Source organism: Pelodiscus sinensis, chromosome 2 (genome assembly GCF_052426305.1).
Source record: "Pelodiscus sinensis isolate ZL-2025 chromosome 2, ASM5242630v1, whole genome shotgun sequence".
NCBI lineage: Eukaryota > Metazoa > Chordata > Testudines > Trionychidae > Pelodiscus > Pelodiscus sinensis.
This window is the reverse complement of record NC_143053.1, coordinates 37,794,967-37,822,780: the sequence shown is the minus strand read 5'-3', so window position 1 is coordinate 37,822,780 and position 27,814 is coordinate 37,794,967. Positions and strand designations below refer to the sequence as shown.

The window sequence follows — 27,814 nt, the reverse complement described above, 5'->3', positions numbered from 1 at the left end:
AGCCCAAGAGAATATACTTTGGCCAGCCAGGCTTGGAGAGGGCTGAGATGTCGCCTCATGTGTTGCAGTGCATACATGCATGAAGCCATGTGGTAGGAGCTTAGCTTGTCCCCCAGCCTGCTGCACCTATTCCCTGGACTTGCAATAGTCAAGGGACAGGAACCCTGGCCCCTGATCCACTGTGGCTGGTCTTTATACCAGCGCTATGAGGACACATCTACATAGCAGTATTATTTAACATAGTCCGTGTCTACACTACAAACAGTTATTTTGACATAATGTCAAAATACTGTCGAGCTGGAGTACGCCTTACTACAACTCTTGTAACCCTCATTTTACGAGGATTAGGGGAAGTTGGAGGAAGAGTGCTCTACCTCAGACTTCCTGCTGTGCGGACAGCAACAAAAGCCGAAATGCTCTATTTTGAATTAGGCGACGCAACTGACCTAATTTAAGTTGTGTAGCTTATTTTGAGTTTAGCCCTGCTGTGTAGACGTTTCCTGAGTGTGCAGCAGCAGAGGGTGCTGAAGCTGAGCTGATGGATACCATTGGGGGGAAAAAATCCAGCAACTCTGCTCGGAATATACATGCCCTTGCTGAAGAATTTAACCAAATTTATCTGATCAATGAACACCTCAGCCTAATTACAAAATAAACTGAAATTTTGCAGATACAGCACTAATTAGACTCACAGTGATGTCAAATCTTGGAAGTTACTTAAAACTAATAAAATTACAATTACATCATATTTTAATCTGATCCAACACATTTCATATGTAAAAAAGCCAAGTTAGAAGAAGAACAGTCCAGGCATATAAAGCTGTGATATCTATAAAAATAACCATCTCATAAAGAGGTTAGCCATTTTATTCAAGTCAAATTAGACAGCAATCAGACTAAGTTGGTCCACTTACTATGACTCATAAAACCACACACTGAATTAGTGAAGACCGCAATGTATTACATTTAACCTGGTTGTTTAAATGGCTAACCCTCTTGCAATGTGGCTTTTTAAAAAACAAAACACATCTTTCTTAGATGAAACGGTTCTATTTGCAAAATAGTTTCATTCAAATGGCTGTTTGTTTTGGGTTAGAAATTGGAGAAGTAGGATAAACTAATCTATAAAATTGCCATGATATACAAAGTCATAAGTTATTAACAGATTTTGAAACCACTACCTTTGCAGTATCAGGGCTTGATTGATGCCACTTCCATTTCACAGGTGGAGATGATACAAAGTGACTTCATACATAAAAACAGATATTACATCCACTAAGCCAGGGGTGGGCAATAATTTTTGACGGGGGGTCACGTCAATATTTTTGAAAGTGATCAAGGACTGCACTTTTCTCTGGAGCAGATGTGGGGTTTGGGACTGAGGTTGGGTGCAGAAGGGAGCTTGGGATAGAGGGCTGGGGTGCAGGAGAAGGTATGAGGTCTGAGAGGGAGTTTGGGTAAAGGAGGGGGTTATGATCTGGGGCAGAGGACTGGAGTACAGGGTCTGGGTGGGTTATGGTGCAGCAGAGGATTCTGGCCTGGGAGAGGAGTGTTAGAGAGAGTGCAAGGTTTGGAAGGGAGTTGGGGTGGAGGTGGGGTGCCTGAGTCAGGCTTTGTCCAGGAGGTGCTTTTCTAAGCAGCTCCCAGCAAGCAGCACACTCAGGCAGACTTCCCTGCCTGCCAGCAACCTGTTCCATGTGGTTCTCTACACTTTGGAGGGAGGCTTTGCTTGCTGCCCCCACACGGAGCAAAATCTCTCAGCTACTATTGGCTGGAAACAGAGAGCCACAGGGAACAATCAGCCACTTTGAGTGGCATTGTTCCCTACCTCAGGGGTGGGCCACAGCCAGATTAAAAGGCTTGGCCCGTGGGCTGCATCCAGCCCACCATATCTTGCCTGCCCCTGCACTAAGCTATCTATAGTTATAACTTACTAGACATCGGAATTTACAGGTATTAAAAGGAGCTACAGGACAGCTCAAATTTTCCCTAATTAAGGGTATGTCTTCATGGCACACAAAACCTCTGCCTCAGGCTTGAGCCCTAGGTCCAATTCTGTTCATACAGATCAGTTTCACTCAGGTCAGCAAGCACTCAGGACCTGGGTCCTGGGACCCCTTTAGAGGGAGGGCCAGAACCTAAATCCCACTGTGACTTGGGTTCAAGCCCTGTAATATGGAAGCAGTTCAAGCTGCTGACCTGAGTCCAAAGGTCTAGGTAGTGCAGTATGGATGTGCCAGTGTGGCTCTGAGACCAGGGTCCAGCAAATGTAAATCTAGGTTTACAATTCAGTGTGGACACTCAGGTTTACAGTGCATTCTAGATATTTACCCCACTTCTCAGCTGCTCCGGACTTATGTAACTCAACTTCAACACAGATACACAGATTTATGACATCTGAGGACTTGGCACACAGCCTACCTTTCTAGCAAGATTTGTAGACTATGGCCATTAGTGTGGTAACTGAGCCATACCACGGTCAGAGCATGACTAAGTGCTTGTGCTGATATATGATGGAAGAGGTGACAAGGAACCTTCCACCATTTAGTATTCCCTGTACAGGGCTCAGTCACTACTTCAGACCTTGCCCTGGCTGAATGTAAGGACTGAATTGGATACTACTGAAAATGCTGCTGGTCATCACAAGCAAGTAGAGGAGAAGCAGTTCCTATGGCTCTTTCCTCTTCTGCACTGTCAAATGGAGCCAGCCAGTTTCAGAGGGAAGAACACATTACACTCTCTTAAAGGGTGTATCCAGGAGTGACCCAGGGTGGAAAACACTTTCAGCACTCATCCCCACTTTTTAACTGCCCAGACCAAAGAAACAAAAAAAAGTTGAGCTGCTCAGTAGTTTGGCTCTTCCTGAAAGTTGGTGTCCAGGATGACTGCCCCACTCAACTTCCCGGGTGTTTTAGTGGCTGTGTTTCGCCTTCAGGCTAAGGAACTAAATGAAGTATTGGGCTTCCAGATTTTCACTGGGGCTGTGAAACTCCTGAATGGCCCCTCTCTGAGCCTGTGCACTAAAGAATTCATAGAGAATTATATTGCATATCACAAGAAAACTCAGTTCAAATTAAATGCATATAAAGTTGTGCATGTAAAATCTCAGGCTTAATTTATTCAACATTTTGCAACTTCAGTAAAACAAAGAATTTTCCTACCTTCCAGCTATATATTTTCCTATAAAAGTATTAAAGTTAGTGATGGGTCCAAACCAAAATCCAGATCTGGAGTCTGATCAGAGTTTGCATCTTGAAGTTATTTTTAATGGATCAAATGCAAAGATACTGAACTTCTGGGAAATTCAGATTGCAATTCAGGTCTGTATTATGAACTCCCAAAGTTGGGAATCTTCAGGTTGGAGTGTTGGGTTAAGATCATCATCCTTAAGTATAAGTATGCAATCTCAGAATGCTTAGACTTGGGCAAAAACACAATAAGAATTATTAGTATTGGTCCCCAAACAAGTTCATGAGGATAACAACTCATCTAAATTGGCTCTACTATTAAAATATAATATTTCCATTAATGGTATAACACTTGTCTAAATCAAAATAACTATTTTTGTTGCAGATTGTGTTTCTATATTATTTTTGATTTTCCAATTTGTTTTACACTCCAGCATGTGTTCATAGTGAAATAACCCACACATTCCTGGATGATTACAGTCACTCATCTTTTTTCTAGACTGGGGCTACTCAACTTTGGAAGCCACAATGATACTCACAGCACATGCTGAGAGCCACAACTTAAGTGTGGTTGCGTATACATACAAATATATGCAAATATATGCAAATAGCTACATTCACACTGATGGGCATGAATACAAAGCACTTCCCACAATGCCCTGGCACTCCCGGCACCTCCTCTCGGGGGGGGGGGGAATAGAAACACCGACACCTTGTACCTGTCTGTTCCAACCAGCTCATCTGCTTGCGTCTTTCAATGCTCCCCCACCTAGGAGATGCCTCACCATTGTGGAGTGTATTCCTCGTGTAGGCCAAGGTCAAAGGAACCCACCCGCGTGTTGAGCCCCACATAAACCCAAACTGCATCATGGGCCGCAAACAAATGGACTGTGGGCCGCATGCAGCCCATGGGCCACGTGTTGCGTAGCCCTGTTCTAGACGATCACATTTTATCCTCACTTGAGTTTCTTTTACTATACACAAAGCTTAGATAAAATATTGAACAAGAAGGCACAATGATCTTCCTGCTTCTAATTGTGTCATATACAGCAAATTTTATGAAACACTCTGAACCTCGCCCAGTACTAAATAATAAAATATATGACAGTAAGCTATTAGAAATCTGATTGATATTAGGAGTAGTTGGAATAACTCTCCCATTGTTTCGAAGGTGAGCGCAGAATTTGGGAAGGCATCTTTTCCATAAGAAGGCCCTTTTGATTGGATGCAGCTTGACTCTCATCTGTGTTCCAATGAAAACAAGAATAATTTGTGTGCAGCCTTAAAAGGCAAACTTGAGAACGATACCAAATGTTTCAGCACATGTGTTGATTTGTTATGTTTCGTTTCAGCTGTTATGCTAATGGAACAGTTTCACATATTTCGTTCTGATGTATTTACTTTAATGGTCATGTGTACATAGCTTTCGGTGATTGCCTAGTAACGCTGATTGTATGATGTTTTGCTGTCACCAGCAGGCCAGGACTGGAAATAAGATAAGAAAAGACTAAAAGCTTGATTTTTAGTCATGTAGCCTTTTACTCCAGGACAAAGTATGTATAAAACACGATCAGATCAGAATGGCAGTATTTCATATCCACATTACATCGGTGCAAATGACTGCATGGAGGTGCAATGTAATAGAATCTCAGCAGGTCTGGATTACCCAATAGGCAGACTAAGCACTTGCTTAGGGCACCAGAAAAGCAGGGGCATCAAAAAAAAAAAGAGATTTTACGGTATAGTATTGTTTTTATTTTGAATTACATATGAGGGGCCACCATAATCTTTTCAGTGCATAGGGGCTCTAAAAGTCTTAATCCAGCCCTGAGTCTCAGGCCCACAGGCTAAACTTGTCAAATGTAAATTGTATCCTAAATCCATAGATGAGACTCCCCGGCTCCCTATATCCACACACATGTCCCCCAATGTGGATTGGGTAAGGGGGCAGTTACTCCAGGGCCTATCGATTCAAAGGAGTCCATGGATCCCAGCCACCCTCAGCCTCGGGCCTTTTAGATTGCCACAAGAGCACCGCTCCGCAAGGCTCTGAGGGCTGGGGAAGGGGGAAGGGTCCAGCCGGCAGTGCTGAGAGCTAGCTGCCATAGGCCCACCCCTTCTGCCTGAGGCCCCACCCCTTCCAGGGATGTGGAACTACCCCCACGAATACCTTACCTGGGGTCCTGCAGAAGCTATTGGACCCCCTGCTCAGACATGGACTCCATATATTTCTAGACAGGTGTAAGAGGAAAGAGTAAAAGGTGCCTCCTTCTCTCCCAACAAAGATCCCAAAGAGTAGACATCCCCCTGCCTGTTCAGCCAATGCCCACAATGAGCCACTTACCCAGCGCCCTCTATGTTATGGAAACACCAGGGAAGGAGAGTTACTACTGCTCAGCATAGCAACAGCTTCAAAGGCAAATTGCGTTGTAATTTAAGTTGCTTTGGTTGTCTAAAATGCCATTCCTTTCTCTACAACCATATGCTTTTAGGACACAAGAAGTTGTGCTCCCTAGGTGATACTTGGCTCTGTTCCCTTTGGAGCAACAGACACATATTTAAAGATTTAGATAAAATTTGCCCAGCATTGGATAATTTAGAAAGGAAACGAAGACCCAGGTGTCTCAAAATGGCAGTAAAAACTGCATGAGATACTTAGGATGGCAGTTATCTTTCTCCACCATCAGCACCCAACAGTCTTATCAGGCCAGGGTCTAAGTTATCCACACTGCTGGTATGTGGGGAAATAATTTTTTCAGTGCATCTATACTTATAGTGTATAGCCAGAAAAGACCTCTCATACTTAGGCAATATCATTAGCTCTATAATAATCTATGAAGTATCTTAACACCAAGGAGGAAAATTAATTATATAATCAGGAGTAATAATAGGCTGAAATTAAGAAAAGGAAAAACTATGGGACTGGCAATTGGAAGATCCACTTTTATGACTAAAGTCAATATCCTAAACTTAGGCTTCAGGATTTTAATTCTAACCCTCATGGAAGAGGTTAACAATGGATTTACCCTTCCTTTTCTCCTCCCTCCCCCCCAAAAAACATACACAGAGAGAGAATGATCAGCATTAATAGTAAAGGAGGCTATTTCCAAACAAGAGGAAACACAGGTAGTGAGTAGCAAAGGGGAGACTATGCAAACTGAATATTTAATCAATAAAACAGGCAATGGAATTGATCCTGGGAAATAAACTATGCATTTAAGTTAAGCGATTCCATGGTAACAATTTAAAGTTGGATTTATTGTCCACAACCTCAGATTTCCTTTGCTTGGGATTGGGGAGGCTTGGAAACCCTTTCAATTCTTCTGTCTTTTTTAAATGGTCTTACACTGAACAAATATATTAATGAAGGGAAAACACATTTATAACTTACTTGAGCTTGCTTGCATACTTTAAAAGGCTGAAGAGTTTCTTGGTAGAAAAGTTGATGATAAGCCTGTAGGTCAAACCAAAAGTACGCACTGTTCTTCCACAGCTACAAATGGAAAAAGAATATAAGTTATTACTACCCAATTATCAGGGCTTTATAAAAGCTTGGATTTCCAATCCAAGTAATTCTTTAGCTCCTTGAGGTCATCATAAATCAAGCTCAATTTACGATGGTTTTAATCTTCTGTTGCATATTGGCAACAGGACAACATGTTTAATGGCATTGTCACTGCGATATTATATCTTTTATTGTATCCTTTGCATATAATTGGCCATTAAAATTGTTAGCATTACAGTTAGCATTTGAAGAGTAACCACATTTTGATGGCGTGAAGCCAGCACTTAAGAAATGTTGATAATGTACGTGCAGAACTTGTGCCATAGTGGGACAGCATTTTGCAGCAATAACCCCTAGACAATTAAATGTTTTATACTGGGCATGTTTTACTATGACTATATTACATAGTTATATTTGTTTCTAAAGCACCATATCTTGACTCCCATTTAATTGATTCTAACAAATATCAAACTAGCTAGAATTTCCCATCCTTTCCTCACCTCACCGTTTTAGCCCTTTACTTAAGGGGTTGGGTTTTGGTGAGTGCCCCAAAAGCACATATCTGAGGCTAGTCGCTCTAGGAGATTGTCAGGTATTCGTTTCCTGTCAAAGAGGGGAGCTCTGCTCCATAACCTGTTGGTTACAAGACTTGTTTCAGTCAGAGGTCAGGCTAACTATAAATTCCACGATCAGATCCTATTTTCTTCTGTGGGATTTATAGATGCTCATCTCTTTAGAAAAATTGAGCCATTTTTACATGAGTGGCTAGGTGGAAATTTAGGATTCTAACTTAAGACAATCAGGTTTGAAAAATTTTGGCTGTTGTCTCCTGGAGAGCCAAAGGCAGAAGAAAGAATTTCTGACCACTGCTGCTACATTCTGGACATCTGTGAGAAGTGTCTAAGAACCCTGCCAATGGATGGAATGACTGCGGCCTCCATCCTCATCTTTTGAATCCTTCCTAAATATTCACTGCTTTTGCAAAGCCTGCACACTGACCCATCTTTCATCTACATTCTGCAGCAAATAATGGCTAGCAGGCTGCAGAGAAGAAATATAATTATGTTTCCCAGAAGAACACGGAACTTCAGTGAGCACATAAGAGCTTTATGTAAATATCAGATGCTTCTGGACATTACTGATACAACAAAGAAGGAGGAAGAAGACTAGCATCTTAACGAGATTATATTCCAGTACAAACTCTTCTTTTCCCCATTTTTTAAAATCTTTCTGCAGGCCTCTAGCTCATGGTTTTTCTGCCAGATGGAAAAGGCAGCTATCATCCCCTATTGAACACTCAGACTTCAAATAAGTTGGGACAATCAGGTTAAGACCCATCTTAAGTTTCAAAATACACATGAATATAAACCCTTTCATTCTCAAATTATTTTATCTGCTTTGTGTTTGGTCAACTGTGAAATAAATTGTCAGAGGGTAAGAAAATGCTCATACCTCATTCCTTGACTTCTCACAGAAGCGTGTGAAGAAATAGCCTGCTCTGTTCTCTACATAAAGAGCCTGCAGCATGCATTCCATTTTAGAACCCCCTAGGACAATACTATAGGTAGGACTTTTACCCTAGACAAAAAAACAGCAAGAAATAAAGGGGATTAATTTTTTTTGGATATCAGTAAGTTGAAATGGGGTGTGACACGCACTGTTCAGCTAACATCTTCACTCCTGTTAACCAGATTTTGCATTCTATTAGGGTATGTCTAGACTACATGGCTCTGTCGACGGAGCCATGTAAACTAGTTTACCCAGCATAGGCAAAGAAGTGGAGTTTTAAATAATCCCTGCTTCATTAAAATAAACATGGCCCCCGCGCTGTGCCAACAATCAGCTGATCCAGCACAGCGCGGCAGTCTAGACATGGATCTGTCAGCTGGGGATGCCTTCGCCGACTGATCCCTTATGCCTCGTGAAATTTAAATTATTTAAATCCCCGCTTCTTTGCCTATGCTGGGTAAACTAGTTTACATGGCTCCATTGACGAAGCCATGTAGTCTAGACATACCCCTAGTCACAGAATTGGTGCATCGAAGTCATCTAATCCATCCTCCTATATTGAATCAGGAACCACAAAACTTGGACCATCACTGATCGGTGTGTGTCTTGTAGGGCTGAAGAATAAAAATGCCCTTTTAATTATATCTACCAATGGGAAATTATGTAAACTCATGAATTGCGGACCAACTTTTATGAATGGTATTTTATAAACAAAACTGTGTTAACCACCTTTGGATTAATTTGTTAGTAGCCTGTTAAGAACTGCCTTTGAAGAATCTGTTATTGTAACTCCTTTGTAATACATTGTAACTGAAGTGACACCATATTGTAACTGAGCCCCCATTTTAAACTTTGTACTGTTTTAACTCTCTTTAAAATTAGGGAGGTTTGTTTGTATGCTATCTCATATAAAAGTGTGAATGTGGGTATGTGTGTGTAATGGGCTCAGTTCCTGAAGCTAACCCATCTTGATGACCAGCTGCCATCACCACCTTGATGGCTGAAGAACAATGCAGACAATCCTTGAAGAACTCACTCAAGAAAGAGCTCCATCAACAAAAAGATCAAAAAGTCGCATCTGCCATTAATTGATGACTCATGGTCTTAGAGTGCCCTAGGACAGTGGGGCAGGACAGAATAGATGGACTAAAACATATAAAAAGATGGGTGCAAAACTATAGGATTGGGTCTGTTGGTTCTACAATCGTCCTCCAGGAACATTGGTGTGCTCTGACCAGATCTGGCTCCCCTCCTCATGTGTAGACCACCTGGCTAGTAGACTAGCATAAGCAACTGAGGTTGGTAATTATATCCCATATGTAGAACTGTGTGTATGTGTGGTGGATAATTTTAGTAGCTAGGGACAGCAAATTAATTCTGCTTTCACAATAAATATAGCATGTTGTCTTATCCCCATAAGAAGATTCCGCTAGTTCTATTTCTCTAGGGGTACGTCTAGACTACATGCCTCTGACGACAGAGGCATGTAAATTAGGCTACCCGACATAGTAAAATGAAGCGGCGATTTAAATAATCGCCGCTTCATTTAAATTTACATGGCTGCTGTGCTGAGCCGACAAACAGCTGATCAGCTGTTTGTCGGCTCAGTGCGATAGTCTGGACGCGCTGGTGTCGACATCAAAGGTATTTGTCGACCACCCAGGTATGCCTCCTGGGATGAGGTTTACCTGGGTGGTCGACAAATACCTTTGATGTCGCCACCCGCGCATCCAGACTATCGTGCTGAGCTGACAAACAGCTGATCAGCTGTTTGTCGGCTCAGCGCGGCAGCCATGTAAATTTAAATGAAGCGGCGATTATTTAAATCGCCGCTTCATTTTACTATGTCGGGTAGCCTAATCTACATGCCTCTGTCGTCAGAGGCATGTAGTCTAGACGTACCCTAAGTGCAACACACTAACAAGTTCTCCCCCATTAGAGGTTTTTAAGATTACACAACCTTCCTTGGTACTTAAACATCCTTACACTTAGAATGTTTTTCCTCATATCTGAACTAATTCTCCCTTGCAGCAGATTAAGTGGATTACTTCTTGTTGTGCTTTCAAGGATGAAAAAAACAATTAATCATCCTGTTTTAAGAGGGCCTTACTAGATTTGAAGTCTTATCAGATCCCCCTCCATGCTTTTGTCTAAAGACTAAACATGCCCATTTTTAAAAAAATGTCCTCATAGGTGGGGCTGCCCATGGGGAAGGGGAGAAGGGAGCAGTTGTTGCTCCAGGCCCTTTAAATCACTGCTGGAACCCTGCATGGTGCAGTATAGGCTACGCTGAGGGATGGTGGGGAGAGGCACCAGAAGACCATGGTCCAGAAGACCATGAGATCTGGATGCCCCACCACGCTCCCTAATGCCTAAGGCTCCATCCCTTTCAGGAAGGCCCAGAGCCAAACCTTCCCCCCCACATACACATTGCCCAGGGCCCAGCCAAGTCTGTCACCAGCCTGGTTCATACATCAGGTTTTTTAAACCTTTCATTATTTTTGCTGCACTCCTCTGAACTTTCTCCCCAATTTGTCTCATCTTTCTTAAAGATTTCTGACTACAAAAGGACATTAAGAACTGACCTTGGTGAAAGACGCGAAGTATTGTATATTGCCAAGGAGAAACTTGTGGGAGTGGTTTGCGTTTCTCCCTTTGATCTGGACTCTGTGCTTATGGACGGGTACCATCAGCATGTACCTGACCTCCCTAATTTGGGTACTAATTATGATATGTTGTGTTATGTTACTAAAATTATAGAACAGCCCCATCATAGAATTATATTGGGGATATTAATGATTATATTGCTTTTGCTTGTTAAAGGTTTCATATTTGATTGTTGTTGTAAAAGATGTAGTAATAGAAATAGCTTTTATGTTTGTACTAATTATGTAATGTTTAATGAAAATAAAGGCTTAGAAAGGTAGTTGTGCTGTAAGCACAAAAGGGGGGAGTGTGGAGGCAGGAAAAGGGAATAAGGGAATTTGTGTGCAGCCATCTTGGTCTTGTTAACAAGAGAGCAAGAGTCAGGCTAAGTCTGTGTCCTGACAACGCGAGATCTGTAATTAGACGCTGCCTTTGCCTCTCGCCTCCATACAGAGATAAGGATAGAACGCCGACTCTGGCAGGGACCTTGGGATAAGGAGCATCTGGGTGGAACTAAAATAACTGTTAGCCATTGGGGTTTGTAATGGGAAGGAGATTAATTGTTATTGTTATTATATCTAATAGACAGTATATAAACTGCTTCATAATTGCTTGTATTTGAAGATCTGCCTCGGAAGGGGGGGCATCCCCCCCGTCTGAACCAGTTTTTCCCTTGCTGCAGCTCGTAATAAAACTGCCTCTGGCTATTTGTTGCTTAAACACAATGCAGAGTGAAGGCTTGTTTTCTTCCACAATGGCAAAAATTGGACACAATACTCCAGTTGAGGCCTTAGTGCCAAGTTGAGTGGAAGAATTACCTCCCTTGTCTTACATATAACATTTCTATCAATACACCCCAAAATGATATTAACTTTTTGCAATTGCATCACTGTTTGGATTCAGTTTGTGAGCTACTACAACCCCCAACTTCTTTTTCAGCAGTACTACCATCTAGCTAGTTATTGTCTATGTTGTAATAATGCATTTCATTTTTCTTTCATAGAATCATAAGGTTGGAAGAGACCTCAGGAGGTTCTTGAGTCCAACCCCCTGCTAAAAGCAGGACCAATCCCAACTAAATCATACAAGCCAGGGCTTTGTCAAGCTGGGACTTAAAAACCTCTAAGGATGGAGATTCCACCACCTCCCTAGGTAACCCATTCCAGTGCTACATCACCCTTTTAATGAAATAGTTTTTTCTAATATCCAACCTATACCTCCCCCACTGCAACTTGGGGCCATTTCCTAAATGGAATACTGTGCACTTGTCTATTTAATTTCATCGTGCTGATTTCAGACCAATTCAGCCAAGCTCTCTGAATACTAGTCCTGTCCTTCAAACTGTGGCCAACCATTCCCAATATTATGTCATCCACAACATATTCTCCACTCCATTATCCACGTACTTATTGAAAGTGTTGAAGCATGCCCTACAGAGGACAGACTTTGCTTCAGTTGACAACAAACCATTGATAATAACTCTCAGTACAGACTGTCAACAAGTTTCTAATTTGCTTATGAAAATGTCATATGAAATTGTGTCTAATGCCTTGCTAAAAATTAGGAAAATCACATCTGTTACTTCCTCCCATCCACTAGGCCAATAACTGTTAAAGATGGAAACTAGGTTGGTTTGGCTTTTCAGGTGCTTACAAATTCATTGATTGTTAATTTGTTTCAGTAACTTTCCAGGTATCCATGTTCCATGTATATTTTACTGTTTTCATCACTGCATATTTTAGGGCCATATTCAAGCCCTCATTTCCACCTAGGGATGTTACATTCTAATTAATCAGCTAAGTGAGTAGTCAATGGAATTTCCATCAACTACTTGATTAGTTGATAAGGGGAGGGGTGGCATGCTTGCTATCCCAGCTGCACCTCTGCTTTTTAAATGCAGGCAGCTCTTACTACATTTAAAAGGCAGAAGAGCAGCAGGGAACCCGGGGTGAGTGAGGACTCAAGTAGTGCCCACTCACCCTGGGTTCTGACTACTGTGCTTCTGCCTTTGAAATGTGGCAAGAGCCTCTTGGGCTCTTGCTACATTTCAAAAGCAAAAGCGCAGTGGGTAACCCAGGGCAAGCAGGTACTGCTTGAGTCCCCACTCACAGCATTTCCCTGCTGTGCCTCCACCTCTCCTGCCCTCCCTTCTTCCCTGAGGGGAACAAGCTTTTAAGTCGGCTCCCTCCAGCACTGGCTTCTGCTCTCCCCCCTCTCTGATAGAGGCAGTGTGGGGGGAGGGTAATTAGTCAAGTCACTACTTGACTATCCAATAAGGATATGCTTATTGGGTAGTCAACTAGTCGCTTACATCCCTACTTCCACTGGTTTTCAAATCTTGCCCAAAACAGTACTAAGATGTAGAAATGTCTCTATTAAAGCACTTATCCATTAACTCACCTATAATAATCCTTTCTAATGTCATATAAAACACATTATTATGATTAAAATGTAATACTTTACTAGTAGTTACCACACCAAAGTATCTGAGTTACAACCATTCTTTCTTATCCTAAGTATCAAAAAATAGTGTGGACCAATGGATACCATAGAGTAGTAATTATGGGTGAATGTTGGCTTTCTAATTCCAACAATGCACAAGACAAAGATATCATCTGTATAATCAGATACATTTTCCAACATTTTCCAAAATCAGTAGGTATTTCCCCATTGATTGAAGACATGTTATTCTATAATAAAAATCAACCATAGATTCAGAAAAGCCAGGTTCTTCCAGGGCTACTTACTGGGAGCAGCTCGGCATAGGTGTATTTTCTATTTATCTCAGATGGCAGGCGGTTTGTATCATCTGTAACAGCGGAGAGATGAGTCATGATGCTTCCCACTGATTTTGGCCTGGACTCACAAAAACAAAATTGTTTGATAACTGCTTAAGAAAATATTAGGAATGGTTAGTGCAGGGAGGAAACAAATTAGAGGGGGCATGATATAGGTGTAACAAAATAATAAATGGTATGGAGAAGGTAAATTGAGCATTCCTATTTAGCCTGTCTTTTAATAGCAGGAAAAAGTAGACATTCAGAGAAACTGAAAGTCCAAAGGTTTAAAATGAAATTAGAGGATTTTTTTTAACATATCACATAGTTAACCCATGGAATTCTTTCCCGCAGATTATCATGGAGAGCAAGTGCTTAGACGGGTTAAAAAACAAAAATGTGTATGTGCCCTATCAGAACATTGACACTTGTATCAGAAAGGATAATAAATATGTAGGAGAGATAAACCCTCATGCTCCTGGGCAAGAGCAAACTTCTAACAGATAAAGGCTAGAAATAAATTTCCATTACAGGTAGATTAAATAATTGTGCTCTTGTGAGCAGATTATTGCATTAAATTATCAGACCATCAAAAAGCTGTATTCCATGAAAACACTGAGTATCTTAAGAGTTTTGTAAAACCATGTTGAGAAGTATGGAATTTATAGATGATACACAAGAGATTTTTGCACCTACCGCTCTCTACTAACATCAGGTTTACTGGTTAGGTTGTAAAAGTCATCCCTTGTGACTGTGTGACTTGGTGGAAGGGTAACTGACAATAACCTGGGAGCTCTCTTAGAAGATAAATTTGTTTTTAATAAGGTTGTGGGTGAGCTGGTTTCACTTTTCTAAAGGAATAGAAAAACAGAACAACACAGAAATAAAAGTTTTCACTTTTGTTCTTTTTGATGTTTTTTTCTCTCTCCAATTAAAGTTTCTATTGACAACAGGGACTTTCTTTCCAATCACAATAAGCGAAACAAGTTCAAGTTTCCCCCCCATCATTATTTAATAACTATGAAGTATTAGAAATTCCATTGCTAACAGAGGGCAGTATATCATCCTCTGTCTTTATTGACATCAGTGGGATTTCTGCAAATGGAAGGAAAGTACAGAAGAATATCGTGTATCTTGTTTCACATGACCCACATTAAACATGTCACCTAAACTAACAAGATCCTTCAACTTGAATGTAACCTTTTTTGTCTTTGTAGTTCCTGATTTCAGATTTGATCCAGAAGACATGAAAACTCTGAAACACAGCAGATTTCTGCTCAGTGCATGCCTGACAACTTGTGTAGGGAGAAGCTGTGCATTATTATGCTACTCACCATAAGAGGAAAAATGTGAGCATACCTGAGGCATGGCCAGTGGCGTCATGCACATAGTGAAGATTCAATCTACTACTCCTTTCTTGAACCATTGATGGCACCTGCATATCTAGCCTTCAGTTAGTCCCTGCATACTTTCCTGAACAAACATACTTCCCCTTTGCTCAAACTTCGCTCACAAGACCAGGATTCCTTCCTTAATAAATTCTAAGGATGCTGATGAAAATGAATGGAAGCAGAGGAATGTCCTCTAGTTTACAAATCAGATGAGATGCTCAGAGAATAACTTACAATTATAAATAGTTTGCACAGCTCTGACAAAACCTGAGACAAGTTTTCAGATTTTCCTATAAATTCAGTTATCTGAAGCCAGGTTCACAGAAAATGTTGCTAAAATTCAAAACTCTTCCAAGCAAATCTGGGCCAATTTACAACTATGCAATGAAATTGCACACTATGTATGAGTTTAAAATGAAAGCAGGTGAAATCTATTGATTTCCATTAAGACCATGCATTCATTCCAAATTTGCACTCAGTATATATCTCAAAGGATCTAAGCTCGAGTCATTAAATGCAACAAGAACCAGAAAAATGTTTGTATAAATCCCTATAAAGTGAAATCAAGAAGTTTAATGAAACTTTAATTAAACAACTGAAGCAGTTTGCAGTAACATGAGGCCACCAAGGTGAGTTTAGTTCATAATGAACTATTTCCATTAGTCTTTTAATACACATGGGATACCTTGTAGAAAGCAATTTTGGTATCTAATACATATAGTAGAGATGGACTTGAACTCAGACCTTGAATTAGAACACCCCTTATATTTAGGAGTGTTTGAAATCTGACCTGTGATCTGAATTCACAATTTGTAAATTGCTCCCATCATGAGATCTGCTCCTGAGTGTTGCAGAGTGCCTGCAAATTCCATTGAAGTGATTTCTCATATTCAAGCCATTTTTGATTAGCGGAGACCAGAGCCCTGATCTCACAATATACAAATTCTAGTATATTAAAAATCCATAGCTAGATCTGAGTTTTGTAGCTTGAGACTGTCTCTAGAATAAATATCATGTCTAGCTGTTCTGACTGAACAATTCTGATTTGAGACACAACAGGCCAGATTCTGCTCTCAGTTACACAAGTAAGTCTGCATCCAAAATAATTTAATTGAAACCAGTGGAATTATTCCAGATTTATACCAGGATATTCGAGGGCAGAAGTTTGCCTTCTAGCTATTATGTAAGTCTATGAATGTCTATGACATTTTCAGCTAAAATCTGCTCTCAGGTATATCCATGAGGCCCACTGACATCAGTGGAGTTGTCAAGATGAAACTGAACAGAAATTGGCCTGAAGTTTATACTGAGTACCAAACTCAATAGCATTCTACTGTGCAACTAAATCCGACTATAAACTGACTCAATGAATGAGGACCATATCCATGTCCCTTTTAATTCAATAAACCGTTTTTGTGTGTGTGTGTGTGTGTGTGTGTGTGTGTGTGTGTGTGTTGTTTTACTGAGGGTCCTTGTCACGCCTACCTGAGGATGGGAAGGTGCAATCCTTGGAATGCAAGATTTAGCTCTCAGTGGCAACAATGTCACCATTTGTGGATAAGGATCAATATCCAGCCGTGGTCTCTCATGAGCGGTGTGCCACTGCTTCAACTTTGCACTGGCAGTTTGTATTGCAGTTGTATGACTGACACAAAATCTGGGACCCCTGAGGGTGGGGAAAATACATACAAGTAGAATGTATTCAAAATACAAACTATTAGACAAGTGTGACATTTACTACATCAGTGTATGGTGCTGTTAATAAGCAGAGCTAAAGGCCAGACAATGGAAAAGATAAATTTACCTTCTACAATGTTCTAAATAGAAAAGTGACATATTGCCTAAATATTAGGGTTCCAAATGGCATACTGTAATATAGCTGCCCTTGTATATGAGACTGCAATTTACATTTAATTTAACATGTTACACTTAGGGTATGTCTACACTACAGCACTATTTCGAATTAATTTAATTCAAAATAATTAATTCGATTTAAGCTAATTCAAAATAATGCATCTAGACACAAAATCTATTTTGAAATAGCATTTTGCTATTTCGAAATAGTGCGTCCACACTGATTGGATGCTGGATCGCATTTAAGGGCAGCTGAAACCAGTTCCAACAGGGCATCAAGTCAGTAGTTGCTTCATGTGGCTGCTGTCTGACACTATCTGAGGCTCGTGCTTAAAGGGACCCCCTTGGACAGCCAGTTCTCAGCTTTCCCACTGGCTTGCCTACCTCGCTGATGGACAGCAAAGTGTTTTCCTCTCTGTCTGTTTTGGTCGCTCTCATTTGGGACACCACAGCACTTGACACCACAGCACTCGGCACAAGGAGGAGATGGGCTGCCCCAGGGAAAACGGGGGGGGTGATGTAAGGGACCTCCCCGAAGGGTTTGGTCTGTCCCAGCCATGCTACAGACTGCCCCTGGTGGCCAGGATTGCAGCGGGGGTTGCTCCTGGGAGTGGGGTGTGGGGCAGTGGCAGGGAACGAACACTCCCAGCCACCCTGGCACCCCAGTGATCCTCGGTTTTGTGTGTCTTTCTGCAGGTGGTCAAGGCCATCAACAGGGTGCTGCTCCACAGAGTCGTCTGCCTCACCAACCTGGATGCAGTTATCCAGGGGTTCGGCGCCCTGGGCATACCCAACTGCAGGGGGGAGGCAATCGACGGGACACACATCCCCATCCGTGCCCCGGTACACCAAGCCTCCCTGTACATCAACTGCAAGGGGTACTTCTCCGTGATCCTGCAGGCCGTGTCTGACCACCGGGGCCAGTTCATGGACATCAGTATGGGCAGGTCCGGCAAGGCACACAATGCACGGGTGTACCGCAACTCCTCCGTGTGCCAGATGCTGCACACTAGGACTTTCTTCCCCGACCGCCACATCAGGGTCAGGGACATGGACATACCAGTGTGCCTGGTGGGGGATGCGGCCTACCCCCTAAAGCCCTGGATGATGAAGCCCTACACAGGACACCTGAACTCCTCCCAGCAGGCTTCAATGCCAGGCTCACCAGGGCCTGCATTGTGGTCGAGGGGGTCTTCGGCCAGCTGAAGGCCCTCGTTAGATGCCTCCTCATCCTCCTCGACCTCTCTGAGCATAATATTCTGCACGTGGTGGCAGCGTGTTGTGTGCTCCACAATTTATGTGAGAGGAAGGGGGAGGCTTTCCTGCCAGGCTGGATGGCAGAGGCTGACCACCTGGCTGGCAAGTATGCACAGCCCTGCATGGCTGCCATCTGGGAGGCCCTTCGGGGGGCTGTCCGCATCCGGGAAGCCCTGTGGGAGAGCTTCCAGGAGGAGGAGGACTGAAGTCCCCTTGGTGTACCCCACTGGGGCCTTGTGCCTTACATTCCACCTCCACCTCCTTCCCCTTTCCCCTCCCTAAACCCCCTTCTTGATGTACAATAAAAACACCCATGGTGCCACCAAAAATTCTCTTTATTGAACATAACTGGGGTGGGAGTTGGGGGGGGGGAATGAGGGTGGGAGAGGGGAGGGGGGAAACCTGGGAGAAGGGAGCTGGAATGGGGAGACAAGGGGAGGAAGGGGGAGGGGAAGCTCAGGGTTGGGGATCTTGCTGGCACTTCTGTCTCACAGCACTGCAGGTGCGGGGGCCTTGGCGTCCCCGGGGGGGAGTAGATACGGAGGGTGGGGTAGGAGGGACAGGGGGGGCGGAAGAAGTGGAAGGGGGAGCTGGGGTGGGAGGAGGAGCAATAGCTGGGGTCGGACACAGGTGCTGGAGCAGCAGGAGGCAGCAATCGTTGCACTAGGGTCTGCAGGTACTTGCGGAGGGCACAGCCCTGCTCCCACAAGCTCTCCCACCACAGGTGCAGGTCTTCTTGCACCCAGTGCTCCTGGCTGTGGACCTGCCTTCCCAGTAACCCCAGGTGCTGCTGCTGGTACCCCTCCTGGTTGCGGGTGCACCTGCTGGCCTGGGTGTGGATTGATGTTCCAGATGGGGTGGTGCGCCCTACACTTGCAGGTGCTGCGGCTATGGTGAAACAAGAGAAGTGATCAGGTCCCCCTGGGGACACAGTGGGTGAAATCCAGCCCCCTTCTGCATGGCGGAGATGGCAGGTCTCTGCACCATCACGTCCTGCTATCCCCAGGAGTGTGAGCTGGCCCAGGACTGCATCCCAGCCACAGTGCTGCCTATAGTGTGGTGTTGGGGGAGAGGGGTATGCCCTGCCTCTGTGTAGAGGAAGCGTCTGGAGGGAGGGCAGTGTGCAGTGATTCTCCCCGGGGTCAGGAGCCTGTCATGTGTCATAGACATGTGTGGGGAACAGGCCAGGGCCCCTGCATGGCACCCAGCTGGGGCCAGATGTCCTGGCTGGCACGGCAGATGCACAGGTTGCTGCCTGCTCTGTGGTCGGCAAGGCCCACACGCACGGTCCCTGGGCTCCCTCTCCCCGCTACCTCTCATAAGGGGACCATTATGTCACTCACATGTGGAGGCCTCCATGGCCTTGGATGACACTGCTGACGGGCTCTCTGGTACAGCTCAGGGGTCCTGGGTGCAGGGCATGCTCTCTATAGGCTCCTGCGGCTCCTGGCTGACATCCTCCTCCTCTTCCTTCTCTTCCCTTGTGTCAGTGGCAGGGCCCTCTGCCCTGGGGTCAATGACCACCAGGGGGGCACGAACCATCTGACCCCCCAGGATGTGGTCCAGGGTCTCATAATGTGGTCAGGTATCTGGGGCAGCCCCAGGTTGGGAGCCCCTGGCATAGGCCTGCCACAGCTCTTTAATTTTAGTCTGCACCTGCTCCTGGCTGTGCATGTGGCCTCTGGTGGCCAGGCTGGCAGCCATGTGGCTGAGGATGGCTGCATTCCTGCATCTAATGCGGAGATCATGGGCATTGGAGGCCTCTCCCCAAAACCTCAATGAGGTCCACGATCTCCACACTAGACCAGCCAGGCGCCCACCTTTTGCGGCCCCTGGAAGGCTCCTGGGAGCTGCCAGCCTGGTCCTGGGGAGCGGTGGTGGGTTGGGTGGCAATGGGTGGCTGGCTCATGCTGTGCCAGGTGCATGGTCTGCTGGCTGTGCCCAGAGTCTGCTCCTTTAGGGGCTCCGGGGCTGGGGGGGGGGGGCGGGAATCAGATGAGTTTTCCTGGTTGTGCCCAGAGTGGCCACCAGGGCTCCCTGGGAAGGGCTGGAGGCCCCCTATTTCGAATTAAGTGTCTACACAGCATTTAATTCGAAATAGCTATTTCAAATTTGGCGTTACTCCTTGTAGAATGAGGTTTACCAAATTCGAAATAAGCGCTCCGCTATTTTGAATTAAATTCACAATAGCGGTTTGCATGTATAGACGCTATTGAAGTTAATTAGAAATAACAGCTGTAATATCGAATTAACTTTGCAGTGTAGACATACCCTTAGTTATAAGAAAATGGAGCCAGAAGATACCCAAACTACAACTCCCTTGAGGCAATGTGGTAGCATGAACTAATTTGGTAGCCTTAGCTCATGACTGCAGATATTGTCTGGGGGCCAAGGAAGGAATGAAAAAGATTATGGTTGAATATGCTTTGCAAAATAAATTAGAATTGGAATGATCTACAACAGCAGGAAGACAGCTATTAATATTCTGTACAACTGAGATCCAACAGAAAATTGTCAGGGACAAACTGTGCATCGATTTATGCTATGTGTGACACCAATGAGTTTAGGTGAGCTGCACTGGTTGTAGTTTATTATGGCACTTGACCATGAGTCTCAGATCACTCAAACAAAAATTCATAGGGCCAAGAACTGCTGTCCCTTATGCTAACGCCAGTTCCATTTAAACAGATTGGAGGCAAAGTAAAAACAAGGTCATATACATTACACAATGGCTACATAGTTCAACTTCAGTTATCCTACCAGTAAAGAAGCAAAGGTTTCACTACTTCAGGCTGTATCCATTTTAAGTGTCTTGTATTCCACTGGTCTCCAAGTAGCAGGTCCAGTTTGAGTAAGACTTCTGAGTTGAGAAAATAATCTCCACTGCTCACTAGATAGAGTTTTTTCATTTTATCAAGCTGTCTTGAATCAAAGAAAACATATACCTACATTACTCCCTGTTTATATATTGATAGACTCCAACAACAGAAGGGACCATTGTGATACTCTAGTCTGACCTGGATAGCACAGGCCATAAAACTTCCCCAAAAATAATTCCCAATATATTTTAGAAAAACTTCAAATCTTGATTTTAAAATTATCAATGTTGGAGAATCTGCAACAACCATTGTTAAATTGTTCCAATGGTTAATTACCATCACTGTTAAAAAATTAAACCTTATTTCCAATCTGAATTTGTCCAGCTTCAACTTCCACCCATTAGATCATATTATGCCTTTCTCTGATAGACTGAAGAGCCCATTAAGTAATATATTGTTCCCCCTTGTAGGTACTTACAAGGTACATCTACACTTACAGTAGCATGTAAGTACAGACATTGCACACCCAGCTAGCAAGGGTATAAATAGCAGTTTAGCCAGGAAGCCACAGCTTAGGCAAGCAGAACAGAGAAGAGTGCCTTACATGTCTGAACCCCCAGGGTATATACATGGTGACCATATTTTCTGAATAAAAAATGGGAACACATGATATAACAGCCCTACCATCAATCAAAAGTTAGCCACCCCCTGACCTCATTAGACAACCCCCCGACCTTCTAGGCCTACCTGCCACAGGAAATCCCACCCTGGCATAGTACTTCAAGGGTCAAGATGGACAGATGACCAGAACGTAACCCTCCTCTAAGAACTCCTCCCACCATTCTCTACCAATAGGGATTGGTTTTGGCCCATAGGACTGCCTCAGGACCAATCGGGAGTTTTGGATGAGGTGACTGGTCTGAAAGTGAGTCGTGTGACTGCTCTAAGAACTCCTCCCACCACCCTCTACCAATTGAGATGGGTTTGGGCCCCTTTGTGAAGTGCCATCTCCTCTTTTTGCCAAAGATAAGAGGCAATGGAGAAGGCTGGTAGTGCCTGCTCCCTGCCATAAGCCTTCCCCAAGCATGTGCTTCACCAGAGGGCTCTCACCATACATAATTAGCAAACAGAGCCCCTCACCCTGAGACCTAGAGTGTCACATCCCATCAGGGATTTGCTAGTTGGCAAATGAGGAAAATTGGTTGTGTCATTGGCAGGGCACATCTGCTCTGCCAGTGTGAGACCTCATGTGGTCATGATAGACTTAGCAAGAGTGAATGTAGTGCAGAGGGAAAACCACTTGTAAACTTGTAGCTTCTGGTCCATGCTGCAGAGCCTTTGGATCTGCATGGGAAAAGAGAGAGCTCTCACCATGGGCTCCGCCAGGCAATCTCTCCTTGTAGCACTGCTGCTAATGCCCAAATCCTCTGAGAAAGGGTGCTCCGGAGAGACTGTAATGAAGTCAGTAATCTCCAGGAGCTGAAGACAGCTGTATTGGTGGCCATAAAGTGAATAGAGCTGTTTCTCCCACACTGCTGCAGCTCTGTCTTTTAGTGTGGGTCTTGATAGAGGCAGGCTAGAGGTGTGGGGTGTTGGCAGATTGGTAGTGAGCAGGCTGGGGGTTCAGGGTCTGGGCTGGAGCAGAAGGGGGGCCACGTACATGCTTTAGCGAGGCTCCCAACAATGTGTCCCAGGCTAGGCACTGCCTCCTACTGCTCCTATTGGCTGGATTCCAGAGCATCAGGAAAGCCTTCAGGAAGCGTCCCTGTGCTCCTGTTCCCCCAACCAGGGGAAGGGATGGGAGGGAATAGCAGCATGCAGGCGCTTCTAGATGAGCTTCTTCATTCTGGGACATTTTTAGTGCTTTAGGAGGCACCGTATCATGATATTTAAAATCGTGACTGTCCCAGAAAACCCAGTCCATATGGTCGACGTAGGTATTTACCTTCCACATCTCTCTATGGCTGTGTCTACATTGGCAAGATTTAGTGCAAAAGTGGCCGCTTTTGCGCAAAATCTTGCCACCTGTCTACACTGGCCATGAGGATTTGCGCAAGAACACTGACGGTCTATTGTATGAAATCAGTGCTTCTTGCACAAATACTCTGATGCTCCCACTCAGGGCTAAGTCCTCTTGCGCAAGTGTTCTTGCACAAGAGGGCAGTGTAGACAGGTAACATCAATTTCTTGCGTAAGAAAGCCCGATGGCTAAAATGGCCATCGGAGCTTTCTTATGCAAGAGAGCGTCTACACTGGCACAGATGCTTTTGCGCAAAAGCGCATCTTTTGAGCAAAGGCACATGCCAGTATAGACACTCTCTTATTCAAATACTCTAATGCAAAAACTCTTGCGTTTAGAGTATTTGCGCTAAATCTTGCCAGTCTAGATGTAGCCCAAATGTCCAGGCAGAGCCTCCCATGCCTACACTGCTGTTTTTATCATTTATAGTGTCCTGCTGCCTACTCACTGCTGGAGCCTTTCCCCACCACAGTGAAAGGCTCAGGCACTGTGGAAAACTTCCAGAAGCTCCCTGATGCCTGAGCCTTTCTCCGGGATGTGTAGCTACACACCAAAGGGACAAGTATGTATGTAACTTGCCTTTCACTCTGGCATGTAGCCACACTTGTAGTACCAGTGCTCTACATGATACCATAGTCTTAGAATATAATCAAGTTACCCTTTAACCTTTTCTGTGTTAGACTAAATAGACTGATCTCCTCAAGCATGGGCAGTTGGTGAAGCAATCTCCCCAGCCCTTGGCCCAGTTTAGAAACACTTATCTATACTGTGATGGTCACCATTTTTACAAGACTGTGATATATGGTGTACAAAGCATGACTTGTGAGGGATCACTTGAAAACTAACAACTTGCTGAACATTATTGTCCTGATAAAATACAACTTTATATTCAATATTGCTATGCATAAGTTTCTACTATATAATATTGCTGTAACAGACTCCAAATTTAGGGTGTGAATAAGAAATGTACATTTCATCACAGGGACAACTCAAACCTCAAGTCCACAAAATACTGTTTGTCACCTGCACTCTAGCTGGGGATAATCCTCAAAGAGGGGACAGTGGAATAAGAATGAAGGCTTGTCTACACTGGCACATTTTTCCCCAAAAAACTGCCTTTTGGCGACAAAACAATGAGAGCATTTACACTGCAATGCAACTTTTGTTGGGAAAAGCACCCAGTTTTGGTGACAAAAAACTGCCAGCCTTACGAGAGACTCTCCCCCTCCTTTATTGTTGACAAAGAGCCAGTGTGAACTCTGCTGTTTGTTTTGTCAGGAGAACTGGCTTCTGTCAGTATCCCACAATGTCTGCCTTGATGCTGTGCTCCGTGTTTTGTGATCTCTGCTGCCCTGCAGGCATGCGACTCTCCCCTTTCAAAGCTCCAGGAGGTATCTGATAGCTGAGTGAGCCACTCCATTTGGGGAAGAAGGTGCAAATCATTAGAATGCTTCTATTCTGCTCTGCTAGGAAAACAGCAGAAGGCAGACTGCTGCTGCCAGGGGAGAGCTGGAGACACTGCTGTGTTGCTTTGACATTCCTCAGCATGGAGCTATGAGAGAATCCCAAGAAGTGCAGGGATCAGCTATGCCTTCGCACATCACTGCACTGTGAGATGGTTATCCACATTGCTTTGCTCTATCTGTTATCAGAGTGCTAGCAATGTGGCCATGAAATGTCGACAATGGGAGGCAGAAAAAACAGTTTGACTGGTTTTCACTTTCTGCAACTTTTCCATGTCAACAGCACCTTTGTCGACAAACCTTCCCAGTGTAGACATAGCCTGAGAGACAGTGGTCTCTACTTCATCCCTCTCTCTTCCCATTTCTACTCTCAGCAGCTACAATGCTTGAAAGACAAAAAAGGAAACATCTTTGAACTGGGAGAGGGGCCCTAGCTGGGAGTACAGACTGTTATATTTGGCAAGACAAAACCCCTTTGCTTTTAAGTCCACTTAGCTTGTTAAATTAGGTATTAGCTTGTATTTTATCCTTTTATTTTCTTTTTATAACCAATCCTGATGTTATGCATCACCACTTGTAATCACTTAAAATTCATCTTCTTGCACTTAATAAACTTATCTTATTGTTTTATCTCATCAAGTCTGTTTGGATTAAAGTGTGTGGGGAACTCTATTTGGAATAGAGAGGCTGGTACATTATCATTTTCCTTTGATGAAATGGCACACTTTCTATGAGCCTGACTTTCTATGAGCCTGTACAGTTTGGAAGGGTATTGAGCAGCGCAGGCACTGAAGTATGTTTTTGCCAATGAGTGCTTGCTCCTCTCTGCCCCATTCCTCCATTGTGAGTGGTAGGCATGTCAGGGCCTCATGAGGAAGAGGTCAAGCTGGGGAAGAGACCCACAAAATATTATTCCAGCCTTGCATATCTCGCCCCCTTCTTTTTAGTGGGTGCTTGAGCTCCAGAACACCCACAGAGTTGGTGCCTATGTTGAGCAGCATAAGACACACATTTCCCACACATAATCATGACTTATATACAGGGCTGGGACTAGGAATTTGTGGGTATTGCCCTGTATCTGAGTTATGAATGACTGATCTGACTGTTCATGTATTTAGCTGGGAGTGAATTTTCATACCGAAGGCTGTGCAGGGGTGAAAATAACTAAAATTTCTTACAGGTACTATACTATCACAACCCACCCACCCTTGGGAGGATCTTAGGCCAGGAGTGGTTGTGATACAATGGTACAGGGGGTGAGGAGTGGGGGGGCCTTAGGGCAGCATGCAGGGGGCTCAGGGCAGAGGGTTGGGGGTGCAGGAGTTAGGGCAGAGTGCTGGTGATATGGGGGGTGCAGGAGTCAGGGTATGTGGCTCAGGGAAGGGGGCTGGGTATGTGTAGGGATGAGTATGAGAGGGAGCAAGGGTGCCATTTCATGGGGGGGGGGGTGGCTGCAGACACACATACTGGGTCCCTGTTGATTTTCCTGCTTCCTATGACTAGGGAGTGAGAGAAAAGTGCAGAACCTCCTGCATTCCTCTCACTCCTGGCTGCCCAGGGGAGGAGGAGAAGAGGAATGCAGCAGGCAGTACACTTTCCCTCACTTCCTAGTCAGAGGAAGCAGGAAGCAGCAAAAGCAACAGGGGCCTGGTATGTGCAGCTGCAGCCCCACTGACTCATAAAAATAATGGCAGCGGGGAGACCTCAGGGCTGGGGCAGTCCCAGTGGTGAGGGATACTCCTCCCCCCCCCCCCCCCCCCACAGCCAGCCCCTTTAACCTGCCTGGCTGCCTGCTTTGAGTGCAGCAGCCTGCCGGGAGCTGGACTGGGAGTGCCCCGTGCCTCACACTGCAGCCAAATGCCCCAGTCAGCCAGCTTCTTGCCAGAATACCACACCAGTTTATATTTACCTCTGAGGCTATGCGAAGAGCCCAGGAATTGATATTTTGACACCAAAGCAATGTAAAAGGCATCCCAGGCTAGGGAATTAATGGGAGCTGCTCAACAGCCATAGGTACCGTGACATACACATTCTCAAGAATGCCACCAAGGAGCGGATTAGCCATGTTGGTCATAGCATCACACTGGGAGTTCATGTTCGGCTAATTACCCATCATAACCCCCAAATCACTGTGTACTTGCAGCCTGCATACCAAGTGATCCAGATTGCTCTGTATTAGTGATCTGTCCTCTTCATTATTTACTGCTCCCCTAATCTTTTAGTCATCTGTACACTTTATCGGGGATGATTTTATGTTTTATTAATGACCCGGAAGAAAATGTTAGATAACATAGGCTAGGGGAATGGCAGCTCAGGAAACTGCTTGTCTAGAGGCTTTCCCCTTGTTGCTCTCATTGGCTAAAATCACAGCCAATGAGAGCAGCGGGGGTGATGGATGGGAGGGGCAAGGGGCATTGAACAATGTGTTCCCCGGGAAGCTGCATCAGGGAAGCACCCCCTCCTCCTTATACCCAGACCCTTCAATTCCCTTCCCCTTACACACACACCTCTTGCTGAGACCCCGAACTCTCTCCCTGTTCCTGCACTCTCCCTCCCTCAACCTCTATCTCCATCCTACTCCTGCACTCTCCCTCCTGCTCAGACCTTGCACCCCCACTCCCACCAGAACTCCACCTCCCACCCAGGCCCCCCAACACTTACCCCACTCTTGCACTTAACCTCTCATCCAGATCCCACACCTACAACTCCTTCCTCTCATCCAGACCTTGCACCCCAGCCTGCTCCTTCACCCAACCTCTCATTGAAACCCTGCATCCCCACCTCAATCCGCATCCTACCTCAGGTACAAACAGGGCAGATGGGGGGGGGGCCTAGCCGGGCAGCTGCCCGGGGTGCCAACCTATGGGGGGCGCCTGATGGCAGCTGTAAGGGGTGCTGTGGGCTATGCAGTGCCCCTTAGAGCTGCCATCAGGCGCTGTGCCCCAGATTGCAGCTGTAAGTTACACAGCACATCGGGGGGCGGAGTTGCACATGCGTCGTGCACCTAGGGGCGGAGCCGTTCACGCGTTGCGCTCTCGCTGCCCGGGGCGCAGGAATGGCTCGAGCCGGCCCTAGGTACAAAATGAAAGTGACAATGTAAGTGAGAAAATTTGTGAATTACAACAACACGATTTTGACATGAACAATAAACAAGTACTGCTTACAGTGAAACTGGAGATAAGCACACTGTGAATGAATCGCCTAATAAATATAGATGCGAACACAGTAATGAGATTGTAAGTGAAAGAAATGCACAAAACGGTAATCCAAAAAAGGAGTGGGGGAAAAAAAACCCACACAGAAATACAATACTAACTACTTGAAAATAGGATTTTTTATGGATGGGAGATGAAGAAGATCCCAATCCACATTGTGATCGGTGTTA

At 44.6% G+C, this 27,814-nt stretch overlaps 1 protein-coding gene across 3 annotated transcripts in view; it reads right to left on the bottom strand.

Annotated features, from left to right (window-relative positions):
• RGS22 (regulator of G protein signaling 22) overlaps positions 1-27,814 on the bottom strand; it is a 111,731-nt gene that overhangs the window by 40,127 nt on the left and 43,790 nt on the right. For all 3 annotated transcript variants that reach the window (XR_012901293.2, XM_025184322.3, XM_025184323.3), the window contains 6 exons: positions 20,888-21,049; positions 16,502-16,682; positions 14,322-14,476; positions 13,596-13,704; positions 8,146-8,271; positions 6,580-6,681 (listed from right to left, as the gene is read on the bottom strand). Coding sequence is in view for 2 of the 3 variants with exons in the window: in XM_025184322.3 (XP_025040107.1) it covers positions 6,580-6,681; positions 8,146-8,271; positions 13,596-13,704; positions 14,322-14,476; positions 16,502-16,682; positions 20,888-21,049 (835 nt within the window). In the remaining variant the exon portion in view is untranslated. The remainder of the gene's footprint in view (positions 1-6,579; positions 6,682-8,145; positions 8,272-13,595; positions 13,705-14,321; positions 14,477-16,501; positions 16,683-20,887; positions 21,050-27,814) is intronic.